This window comes from Akebia trifoliata, unplaced genomic scaffold (genome assembly GCF_017979445.1).
Source record: "Akebia trifoliata isolate Shusen 1 unplaced genomic scaffold, ASM1797944v1 Contig00341_ERROPOS679206+, whole genome shotgun sequence".
NCBI lineage: Eukaryota > Viridiplantae > Streptophyta > Magnoliopsida > Ranunculales > Lardizabalaceae > Akebia > Akebia trifoliata.
Genome location: NW_028236971.1, coordinates 363,980 through 377,323, shown reverse-complemented (window position 1 = coordinate 377,323; position 13,344 = coordinate 363,980). Strand labels below are relative to the sequence as shown.

General features: G+C 29.2%; 1 protein-coding gene across 1 annotated transcript; it reads left to right on the top strand.

Annotated features, from left to right (window-relative positions):
• Nucleotides 1-9,104: 9,104 nt before the first annotated feature.
• Nucleotides 9,105-10,530, top strand: LOC147381604 (uncharacterized). The gene is made up of 2 exons (XM_086430223.1): nucleotides 9,105-9,353; nucleotides 9,791-10,530. Exon 2 carries the CDS (start codon nucleotides 9,840-9,842, stop codon nucleotides 10,257-10,259), a length of 420 nt encoding a protein of 139 aa, XP_086286349.1. The 5' UTR covers nucleotides 9,105-9,353; nucleotides 9,791-9,839; the 3' UTR covers nucleotides 10,260-10,530.
• Nucleotides 10,531-13,344: the final 2,814 nt, after the last annotated feature.

Here is a 13,344-nt window from a genome sequence, read left to right as displayed (position 1 = left end):
GATAACGGAAAGTAAAAAAATGATTCATTACTTATGAAAAATTTTCCTTCTCATCGTTTCTTTATTCTAGACCAATTCAAAAATGGGTATCTTCTATTATATCATTTTTTTAAGTGTCCCAAGCATTCAAATGGATATAAACATGATTCATTGCCACTTAATTCATGCCATTATTTTTATGGATTTAATTCATGCAATATGACCCCAAGTCCAATCAATTAACCCGAAAAATATTTAGTGGATTGCAATGGAGACCAATAATTGTTTGATGGGACCAATGCCTAATTAATACCTTTTAGATTCATTAACTCAACCCTAAGACCATAGCCTTAGGTTCAAACTAAAACAACTCTACAATCCAAAATAATTTTTGATTCCCATATCATAAAATTAGTTGCTTGGTTTATTCTAGCATTCAAGCCAATCTAAAAAAAGACCAGATCCAAACCATCAATTCTTCTAAATCTTTGGAAGGCCCAAATCAAATCATTGGAGACAAGATCTATTAGAATCTAGATCGAGCCTCCACAACGATTATTTTTAGTGAAAGGTTGAGAGTTGTGATGGAAAGCTGAAAGTGCCTTGATCCACGGGTGCGGATTTGTTTTGAGAGTCACCACCTAATTTTACGGTTTAGGAATCGAAAACTAACTATAAATAGATAAAGCAAAATCTACGAATAGACTATAGGTACGGAGATCATGTTACAAGATTGGAAGGTGTTAGACACCAATCCCGCTCAACGAAAGTCGATCTCTACTATTACCAAAGATCTACATTGCAAAAAAGACCCAAATCTAAATAAAAATAAAAGAGCGTACATGTGTATACCTGGGTGATTGCGACGATTAATTCCCTCAAAGACTGAGGGGAAATATTCCTAGTACGAAATTTCTCAATCTATATCCTTTCTAGATCAACTCCCGAACTCTAATATAAGAAATTTTTCTTCTAGATCTGAATGTTTTTCTAATTTTTTTAGATTTTTTTAAAGTTTCTAAGTGTTTTTTTCGGGTTGAAAATGAAGGTTTGGGGCATAGTTATAGAGTTGGGGCTTCAAATTTAAGATTACGGAAGTGTTATGAGAAGCTTTTGCATTCTTTTCTCTAGGATTTCTAAAAACCTATGACATTTGGTGACAGAGTTGCATTTTTAAAGAAGTTTTTTATTGGATTAGGTCTCTTTTAGATACAATTTATCTCTAACTTATCTTCAAGTGATTTTAGATAAAATTTCTAGTGATTTAATTTATTTCACTTATGTGGAATTAAATCTTTTAATTTTTGGAGAGTCCCCCCCCCCTACCCCAATAGAAGGTTCTTTATTAAATTATTTAAAATTCTTTGAAACCCTTGATGGAGATTCTTTAATTAAATGTTAGTTAGATCCCACTTGAATAAATAGATCGTCACTTGAAATTGGGCCCATAAGCTTAATTAATCACATTTATTTATTTAAAAATTTTAATTTGATTTATTATAATTCCCATTTACATTTATTAAGAATTTTAATTATTATATTCAGGATTTCGAATTTTAGGGTTGGAAAATTACAATTTGCCTTCAAAGAGGGCTTTTGTGCTAGAAAGTTATTTTTTGATTTTTAAGGATGTTTTATAATCTATTTTTCATAAGTAATTCATTGGAAATGTCAATTTGTGTCATTTATGAATTTTTGGAGTAAAATAGGCGCAAACCCCATAAGGGGCATTTTGGTAATTTTGTCAAATTTTATGAAAATTAGTAAAATAGTTTATTTAATTATAGATTTTTATTTTATGTGCTCAAAAGGATTTTTCTAAGCATAATGTAACTTCTATGAGTGTTTTGGTGTCATAGGTATTTTCGTAACTTGGTCAAAAAAATTAACAATTTCTTGTAAAGTTTATTTTAATCTTAGAATGATGATTTCTATGTTTCGGATCATATTTTCCCAGTATAATATAATTTGTAAGATTTATTTGTGTGAAATACCTCATCCTAGCTTTGGAAACACATCTAGTGATAAATAAAAATATTTAGAATATTTATTCATCATCAGGAATCGTCGCAATCGGGTTGACGAGTTGATTAATTAAGAGAATGCAAAAATGGGGTATCCACAAAAGAAAAATGTTTTAAAAAAGTCATTATCTTTTTCAACGATCATGGTGGGTGAAAAATTAATATAAATGTATAATGGACATAATCCATCATTTTCTTCAAATATTTGGTGAACTGAAAAAAAAATGTAGGAGTAAATTTTGTCAATTTTTCCTATTGGATGGATAATTTAGGTTTGTCAAATCATTTGTCCATGTGGCAACAAAACTGAACTATCCAAATAAGAGGGTTGGCTGACCGTCTAGGAAACCATTCTCTCAAGATTTTTAGCAAAAAAATTTCGTAAGTTTGATGCAATGACAAAAAGGGTCACATTTTTTCTAATACTCAAAATAGGCCAATTTACTATAATACCTCAGGATTTTTGATAAAATTGCCCCCACTTGCAAATTTTTTTAATAAACCCTTATGAAATATTCATCAAAATTACAACATCTTCCCTCTCAACCCTTTATATGATCCAATAAGGGAGAGAGCTCTTCATTTTCTCTACCAAAATCCTTTAAATAACTATTGGAGTTCATCAATTGAGGAATGATAGTGAAAGATGCACATATGTCCATTCTCGTGTTCGATCTTGTCACGCCCCCGATTTAGGATCTAGATTTTCCCAAATCTATAGGGTGGAACAAAAAATAATAATAATAATCCAAATGAAGATCTTTAAAACTTAAATATAATATGATTTCTTCCAAATAATTTCGACAGAGTTTCCTTTAATAATTGGATTTATGAAAAAATTTCACTTGCAGAAATATACCTGTATAATCAAAATTCATACATTCTCTGCATTCTGACCACCATATCATAATGAATATATATTACTTAAAAAAACATAACTATAATTACAACCCAAAAGTATACATAGATCAACCACACATCTTATGTAGATCAATAGTTATCCATGTTACAAATATTAACTCTCACTCTCTAGACATATATATACAAAAATATATAATACACATGATGCTAATATATACAAGGAAGTTCAAAACTACACAAAATACTTCTACTAAATTCAAATCTTAGCTCGTATATAACAAAAATAATGTTCATCATCATGATCTTACGATCCATCTATATAATGTTATTCATCAAGAATAAGTATCTCGATAATTGGGACATCTGTAATGTTTTGTTGGTAGGGTGAGTAACAGGGAAGTTACTCAATACTAAACTCACATTTCAAATTGATAGGCATAATATGAATGGATAAACAAACTAATCTATTATAAATAATATAGGTTTTTAAATAAACAAACAAAATGAATAACACTCGAAACGGGTTAATCTTTAATAAAATAGTAACAAAATATCTCCATCTCATAATATATATATATATATATATATATATATATATATATATATATATATATATATATATATATAAACATGTCATAAAAATATCAATTCTAGTAGTGTATATGATAAGAATGATGAGGTATACGATCAATACAAAAGCACCGATTTATATATATCGATGCTTCAGTACTTAACTAGTGTGGAACTCATCGTTAGTTCTTGATTTTATAATTGGTTTGGTAATTTATCATAATTTATTGACCGTGTTTTCTAGTTCAAGTTAGTCGTTGATCCCTAATGGAGATCAATCATTTGACTAGTATAGGTTATAAATGATCATTTGACAAGTCAACTTCATCGTACCTTTGTGATATGCATGTGTCATCAATCAATCTAGTCATCTACAAACCATCTTTATAGTACAATTTGTTATTTTCCAATAAAGATAAGATAAGAATTTTTCGAATAGTAAGTACAAAGATATTCTCAAGTGGTATCTCATATTAACGGAAAGAATATAAAACCCTTATTATTCTAAATTAATTAGTTGCTTCCGAAAATAACTACCGGTTAATCTTATGAGCATTCATTACCCCTTTAATGGATAACAAAATTAATAATTATATTTTTCAAAATTCATTTGAAATAAATTAAAATAAATTTGTAACTGTGATGATATTCTTAAATATTCTAGAATTATAAACATGCAGCAATATATCGAAAGTAGTAAATCATAAAATAATAAACATGCAGGTACACCGTTCTAATTACATCATATGCTCTGTTACATAGTGCTTAAAAGCACTTTAAATCTGAAAATTCCTTAATACAAGTACATACAACTGAGAATTTCATTCTCGATTCCAACCAATTGAGACTTTTATTCTTGACTTCAAATTTAAATTTAAACATTTCATTTTTTTTTTCTTTTAATAGATAATCACCCAATGAATATACATTTTCAAACATGACATCTTAATAATTTTTAAAACGAACACTTTACGAAAATTACTATGAAAATTAATTGTTAAACAAATTGATTTTCATGTTACACTCACTCAAATTTATTTAATTTTATTTTTCTATATTTAAATATCAGAGAAAAGATATAAAATGAATTATTCTACAATTCGATTCATGAATTTTGGATTTAAATCATAATAAATTTAAAATTAACTATTAAAATTGAAATAAAACAGATTTCATTGAAAATTATACTATGAATTTAAAATTATAAGTTTTCTACATTCGCAATTGGGTTTTACGCTTCCTTATAGCATTAAAATTATTTTTCTACCTAATTCCCTTGGTGATTTGATCAAATAATCTAGTGATTAAGTAAATTTCGAAGTCGTTGATATTTTCTTTTGAAGTATCAGATCTTAATTCTCATTTTAAACATGTTTAAATCTCAATTAAATGCAACATGCATAAACTCACTTGTTTCTATTTCAATTTTAATGTCACGAATATAATGAACATCAGATTATTTTTAACTTTATAATAATATAATATTTTTATATTATAATATATAAATAACATAGTTGAGTATCACATATTTTAACACATTTTTACTTATAATATATTATAATATTATATTATATAATATAATAATATATAATATATAATATAATATAATAATTATTTTTATTTTAATTACACTCTATCTCTTTAACATTTTAAAATTTTCAAATCTATCCATTTTTATATAAATAATTATAATTAAACTTAATTTTAATAAAATAATTTATTTTAATATTTTAATATTTTAATAATATAAAAATAATATTATTATTTTTCATATATTTTTATTTTCTCTGTTATGTCTGTTACATCAGACCAATTTGAATTGTTAATCTCAGATTTTTAAAATTTCTCATCGATTTTTCTTTATTGACCAAAATACTTTTTACGCCCTAAGTTTCTTGGTGAAATTAATATTTTCATAACTTATCATATTAAACTTGGATTTAAACATGCGGATAGTTTAAATTATGCTTTTCGATGCTTTTGAATTTAATGGTAATGTATGTTTGACTAGAAGAGCTTCCTATAAAATTTTAAATTTTATCTACTTCAACTAAATATTTTAATTCTTCGATCATAATCATGATAAGGTTCTCTGAATTGTACATTTCATTTAACAAATTCTCTTTATAGAAATTATTATTTTAGATCTATAATATCACAATTTATTTTTAATTATTTATTTATTTATTTTTAATAATAAAACAGGTAAATATAGTTGACTTAATTCTTCGATATACGTAATAAATTTCATGGCGTTATAGATCTACACTCTATTGGAGCTTTCTACCAATGATTATCCTTCCTCTTTCTTCTTTCATATAATTTCAAATTGTTGATATATTTCTTCTCTAATGTTATTTTACACAGAAAATGGTAATAAAAATTTGAATGAAGTTGTAATTTTGATGTTTATTGATGAACTTCAATGTTTATTTGGTGGAGAGAATGAAGAGTTTTATCCCTTGTTCAATCATATAAATGATTGAGAGGGAGGAAGTTATAATTTTGATGAATATTCTATAGGGATTTATTACAAAGATTGTAAGTGGAGGTAATTTTATTTTATTTTTTTAAAAAAAACATGGATTACTGTAGCAAATTGTCCTATTTTTAGTATTAAAAAAAATGGTCATTTTTTGCCATTAAGTCAAACTTATGGAAAAAAATTTTTACTGAAAGTCTGATCTTTTATATAGTTTTATTATTTTAATAGGATTTTTGTTGCCACACTAATTTTTAATAAGGGCACACCAATATGTGTACTTAATTTTTATTTTATACATGAATTGGGGTGCGTGAAAGTTGGTGTAGCAATAGAATGTATTTATTTTAATTAGGGTGTGATAAATAATGAATGTTGCTATTGGCACCTCAAATTTTATTTATTACACCCCAATTTAAAATAAAGAAAATAAGTGAATGAATGAGAATAAGTAAAAGTTGGGGTGCCAATAGAAATTATCTTCATTTTTTACTAGATTTATAATTTTTGGGTTTAGGACTTTATATGAGCTTAAATAATGGAAAATTACTTAAAGGATCGTGAAGGAGGGACTTCTTTCTTAATAGGTCATAAGTTTTGGATGGTTTTTTAATAGTCCATTTAGTAAATTCTTTATCTTTCTAAACAGACTTTGGATCTCATTTCCCACATTTCTCATGATTTAATGCCCTAACCATTCAAACTCACCGTTTTCATCCAAAAAATTGGATTTTTGACATCCAAATTGAGTTTTAAAGATTCAATTCCGTTGAAAATGATTTAAGAAGGAATGAGAAGTCATTTTCAAATATTTTGAAGATGTATGTATTAGGGTTTTTTTTTTTTTCCTTAGTTTTTGGATGAAAATCAATTAAGAATGGTTCTTTTGGGTTGAAATTATCTAAACAAGTCGTTATCTCAAGTTTTTAGTTGATCTTTCTATATGTTTTAGTCGGAAAAACTTAAAATTTGAAAATGGGTGGGTTTTACCATTGTTGAGTTCGACAATAAAAATTGTGAACTTGACACTAAATATAAAAACGTTGAGTTTAACAGTAAAAATTATGAACTCGACATTAACAAGAGACCATTAAGAAAGAAAAAATTTACTAGATGTCCCATCAAGTTACCGTGCATAACTTAAGAACTGTTTAGAAAGAAAGCCTTCCGTGAAAGTCCTTTAAGTAGTTTTCCCCAATTATAATAGTAAACAATTCTTGAAATTATTTGAACGAGTGTTATAATGTTTTGCAACATTGAGATTGTAATTAGAGCCAAACATTTGTAGTGTTTGACAAAGAGTGTGTTTTAATCATTAATTGGGGTATGATAAATAATTTTAAAATTAGGGTGTAACAAGTAAAAGTTGGGGTGTCAATGGCATCTCCTTAAATAATTGGAAAACTTATTTAAAGGACCAGGTGGAGGCACTTTTTTTAATATAAATAATCCCTAAGTTTTGGTTGGTCCCTTAATAATCCGTTTAGTAAACTTTTCTTTCCTTAACAGTCCCTAGACCTCATCTTACGCGTATAATTTCATATTATCATTGAAATACCCAAACTACCATTTTCTCATCTTCTTCACATAGTTAGGTTTTCCAATGGTGATTGTGATTATTTCCAACTATCTTTGATCATGAAAGATGAATAGAGAATGATATTATCTTAATTTTAAACATCTAGACATTTCTTTTTCGATAATTTATATAAAAATGAAGAAAGAAGTTGAGATTCAATTTTTATTTATTTATTATTACATTGTAACTTTTGATTTGTAACTATAATTTAAGCATTTTGGGTATTTCTAAGAGATTTACCAAATATCAAAGTTAGAAAGGTAAAAAAAATCAGTTCACCTTACAATATCAAGTTCACCATTTAATTACTATCAAGTTTGACAATTTTTTTCTTATAAAAATATTGTCAAATTCGACAGTAATTAAATAAAAAATGATGAACTCGACACTTCCGATAATTAAATGGTGAACTAGACAATAAAAAGTGGTAAACTCGACGTGGTAAATGTGAATAAGATTTTTGTTCATTTTTCCAACTTCGATAATGGGCAAATCTCCTCGAAACATTCAAAATGCATAAATTATAGTTGCAAATAAAAAATTACAGCTTAATCATAAATATAAAAAAAATTGAATTTCAACTTCGTTATCCATTTTTTTAATAAATTATTGGAAAAAAAAACGTCTAGATGTTCAAAATTAAGAGAATTTCATTCTCAATTCGTCATTCATGATACTAATAAAAAAAATCATAGGAAATAATGACAATTATCGTCGGAAAACTTAACTATGTGAAGAAGATGAGAAAATGGTAGTTTGAGTATTTCAAAGACCTTTATACAAGTGAGATGAGGACCGGTAAGGGTGTCAATGGGTACCCATTTAATCGAAACCGAATACCCCAGTTTTAAATCCTTTTTTATTGGAATTGATTAGAGTCGGGTCTAAAATGGAACCGAACTTATAGGAACTAGAACTATTAGGTTCTATCTAATGGGTACCCGAAACCGATTTATTTTGTCATTTCTTTTCGTACTATAGATGATTTAAGGTTTTTTTTTTATTTAAAAAAATAAATGAACGTTATATAAAATTCTTCAATTTTTCATATAAATTATCGATTGAAATTTAAAATGAGTTATTCTTCTAAAAAATTATTACTTTTAAAAAAGATAAATTTTTATTTTTGACAAAATAATTAATTTGTATTTTAAATATAAAAAATTATAACTAAGTTAACAATTTTTTTTGATAATATGTTAATTTTTTGAAAGAAAATTTTCTTTTATAATGATTTGAAATACCTGATTTCTCATTCGATTCTTGAGAATCAGAACCGATGGGTACCTGTGATTTTTTATGATTTCGATTCTATTTATTTTGGAATCAGACCCGGAATTGAACTAATATAATGGTTATGGTTCTAAGTTCCTTAGAACCGACCCATTGACACCAAGGATTGGGAACTGTTAAGAAAAGATAAGTTTACTAAATGGACTCTTAAGAGATTGCCCAAAACTTAGGGATTATTAAGAAAAAAAGTTTCGTCCGCCGAGGTTCTTTAAGTAATTTTTTCAAAATAATTTAAGAAATTGGGGTGTAATAAGTAAAAGATGGAGCGCCAATATCAGCTCTATATTTTTATTCGACAAACCCAATCTTTCCTTGTCTCTCTACATTCTCTTTCTCCTATTTTGTTCACTCGTATTTGCTGTCCAACTAGCTGTTGAACCTCAATTTTCAATGATTCAACGCCTTGTATTTGTTGAATTTCCCTTGTTTTGAGTTGTTTTCTTGATGTGGGTTCTCAGTGTCTTTTCCCAAGATCATCTTTTTCTCCATTAAATCTCGGCTTCTGTACTTGAAACCATAAACAGAACCAAATCCCTTTTCACACCCTTTGGGGTTTTAATATGAGGTCAGTTTCATCTCAATTCTTACTCTTTTTGTTTTGGTTACTATTGGGATCTAGATTTTACAGGTGATTCTTGAGTTCCTCAATTCTTTAATTTTTTTTTTTTCTTTTGTGTTAGTTTCTCTATAAATGTTAAAACTGAAGCTATCAAATATTTGTTTTAGTTCTTTTTAATGGGTTCTTGGAATTTTTATAAACAAATACTTGGGGGATCTGGTTCTTAGTTTACTTTGGTTTCATTTCTTTTACTGTGTAGGTAATGGTACTTTGAATTTCCATATTTTGGTGATAAAAATGAAGTTTCTTGGTTGTAGAAATATCAGATTTTGTGTTTCTGATTATGTAATAATCTGTGTTTTTTATACTGATTTTTGTTGGAGATGGTATGGTTGTTTCATTTAGATTGAAATCTTAGAACCCATCTCTTTGTTTTTTTGCAGAAAAATTGATTAATAATTCAAGCTTTACTTTTTGGGGAGTTTTGGTCTTATGGGTAGAGGTAGAGGAAAAGGTAAGAGGTCTACTGTTGTTCCCAGTCATGAGGATCCCATAAGTGGTGGGGAAGAATCACTTCCTTCATACAAGATAAGGGGAAGGCCACAGAAGCTGTCAAAGGATGGGATGGATGAAGAAGATGTTGAGAAGATAGAAGAGATTGATGGAGAGAATGAAAAATCTTCTATCTCAAACAAAGAGATGAAAGATCCCTCTTCAGCGGATAACGTTAAGAAGAGAAAGAAGCAATCACAGGTTAAAGAGGATCCGGACTCAGTTAAAGAAGAGAACGGTGTTGGTGTCGGAATCAAATCGAGCACAGACCATGTTAAGTTTATTGGATTCCGACAGAATGGGAGTCGGCGGAAGAGCAAACCTCGACGGGCTGCTGAAGCAGGCGTTAACTGCAAGTAAGATATGGCTTTCTACAATTTTTCAATTGCATAATGAATTGCGAGTCTCGGAGTGAGGTTCCATATTGTTCTTTTGTTTTTTGTTCTTCGTAATTTCTGTTTTATGTTCTTCGTTAATGAATTATTTTATGTGGGAGGTACAGATCAGGTTATACTGCTTTGTAATCTTCCTTGAAACTACTATTGTTGGATAATTTTGACTAGTTTTATCGTATTGTATCTCTTTACCTTGCACAAGTTGTGCTACTATTTTATGGCTTTGCTTGGGATCACGTCTTTTTCTTGTTTATTTTTGTCTTCTATACTTATGCTTCCAGCATTTATGATGATTCTATATTTTCTTTAACTCAAGTAAAGCATGACGTTCCCTGGTTAAGGTTTATAGGTAGCTAAGCCCTCTTGCTTTGGTTTATACTGTCAATGACAAGGTTTTGATATTTAAAATAGCCAATTCCAAGCTTTGGTTGGGCATGTGATGCCTTCTGAATTTCTTCGCATGAGTTCTCACTCATTGACAGAGAAGGGAACTATTGTTCTCGTATTAGGAATCTCTCATATTGTCCGCAGCTCTGGCATCTTGTCAAGAGACATGAGATACCGTTGGACTCTGGGTGTGGTCAAGGCATAAGGTTGTTCTGAAACACAAGCACCCATGAGGATGTAAACATAGTGTTTCATCTCTTATTATCTAGCAGTTTTACTTGGGTTTAACACTTCTATCACCTCCTATCATATGATGTCACATCTAAGGGAAAAAACAATCATTCTTTGTGTAGGTTCATACATACCCTTTTCCCCCCTTTGTTGCGGCCTTTTAAAAAAAAATAATAATAATGATAATTTATACAAATGCATTAAATTGATCAATTCACATATAATACACTAGTGGTATTGCACGTATGATTTAAAATTTCATGCCATTTCGAAATGTTTTTGTGGAACATTCCTATTTTGAGGATATCGAAATGAAACATTAATTGAAACATTGAATGTTTTGGATTGTCTCAGAATGTTTCAATCGAGGCTTTTGATTTTTCTCTTGACCAAAACATTGCATCGGAACAAGATCTTAAACGTTGGTTACACATTCAGGTAGGTAAAAAGGAAAAATCTTTCCCAAAGAACAAAGACAATTCAAGAACTTAATTCTCACTATTGGTTATTGCCATTGGAATAATAGTTGGATTTTTTGGATGTTCTCAACCTTTCTCTCCGAATTTTTCAATGTCTGACATGAAGGGGAGTAAACTTGTAAAATGGTTGGTAGAAGTCATCTAGCCTTGAGAATGAATAAGAGGGTGTGTGCAGGGCTGATGTTGACCTCTTCCGCTACTAGTGGTGGTGGAAAGTGCAACTACAAACTAATAAAAATTCAAATACAAGGGTTTACCAGTGTAGGTGATTGTAGCTATCTCATATTGTTGTTTCAAAGTTGCGAATTTAGAATGAAAATTGTGCAAGACATTTCCTTTGTAGATTATCAAAGTTGATTTTGTGATTAAAAGTAGAAATTGTGTATTTGGAATTTGAAAGACTTATGACTAAGGAATGTTGTGTGAATACAGCTTGGTTCCTTCATAACACAATGTCTGGTTAATTGTGGGCTGATTGGAGCTCATCCCTGATGCCTGTAGTTGATTATGCCATCAGATGTCCCATTGTCATCATCCTCTCTCTTTTAATCATAAAAGGGCTAGAAGTTGCTTTGAACTATGGTGTTTCACAGGTTAGTCACTGTAGATGACTCCCAAAAAGAGGCTAATTGAGAGCTAGCTGATTTAGGAATCAAGAAAAAGATCGTCATTTTTATTTTATGAAAGTGAAGAAATCATGGAGAGAAGCAAAAAAGGGAAGTTGGCTTTTTGTCCAAGATGTTATCATATACCCACTTGATTTTCCTCAGCTTTCCTCTATTTTTTTTAGTAGGATTCTAAGAGTTGTAGATACTTTAGATATGAGTCTTTTCTGGTCTGGAAGACAACATGATAAGTTATTTCCTCTAAGGGAACCTTAGAGGCACAATTGTGATAAAAAAAGAAAAAGAAAAAAAAAAGAGAATCCATGGAGATGGTTTGGTCATGTGTAACAAAGGCAATTGGCAATACTTTTAAGTGCATTGTTCATGTAAAAGGCCCTAAAAAGAGGAGAGGAGTAGAAGGGACATTTATTGACTCAAAATAGGAATTGAGAATTGATTCGTAGGATTACACATTAATAGATGATGTCTGATGTAGGACCTTTAGAGGAAATAATTGTTTTCTAAGGTTAAGGCTTAGGTTTTCCAATATTAGGGTTAAAGAAATACTAAAGGGCTTAAGGAAAGAGGTCATAATTCTGAAAGAAATCATAAATACGTATATTATGGTTTAAAAGAATAAAAGAAGCCATAAAAAAATGTTTCTGGGGTTTCAGGTATGTAGGTGAAGAACCTAGATTTTGAGAAGAAGAATAATGGTGGAGACTAAGAAGAGATAAATCTTTTGACATCACACTGATTGTATCCTAGGAATCACTCCTAGGGTTTGTTTAGAAGAAGACATAGATTTATTGATATCATAGCAATAATATACTAAGAATCACACCTAGAGTTGAAGAGATAGATCTATTGGTATCACACCAATATTATCCTATGAACACACCTAGGGTTTTTTGGAGCTTCACACATCCAAGAGAGAAAACATAAGTTGCAATTGTGTTTAATCATTGAATATGCTAAAAAAACTCAAAGCAAGACATAGTGTTTTATAACACAACCCTACTTACTGTAAAAAATAGAAATTACTAAACTAGTTTATTGAATAAAAAAGAAGAAAAAGACAGATAAAACAGAAAATAATAGTTGGATCTCTCAACTAATGCAATTGCCCACCATTATTTGCAGTGCCTAAACTACCCATGTGGATCCTCCATCCATGGTTTAAAATATCTGGAATGTATCGGTTGATACGTATCAGTGTCAGCCACGACCAATACAAAACATTGACCCGAAACATTCAACATTTCGAGGATGTATAGTTTTTTTGATATCGGGTTTTTTCATTAACTGAAACATTCCATCCATATGACGTTTTAAACCTTGCCTCCAT

Coding starts and splice junctions, on each gene's coding strand:
- LOC147381604 (XM_086430223.1), top strand. CDS start 9,840: ATGGGTAGAGGTAGAGGAAAAGGTAAGAGGTCTACTGTTGTTCCCAGT.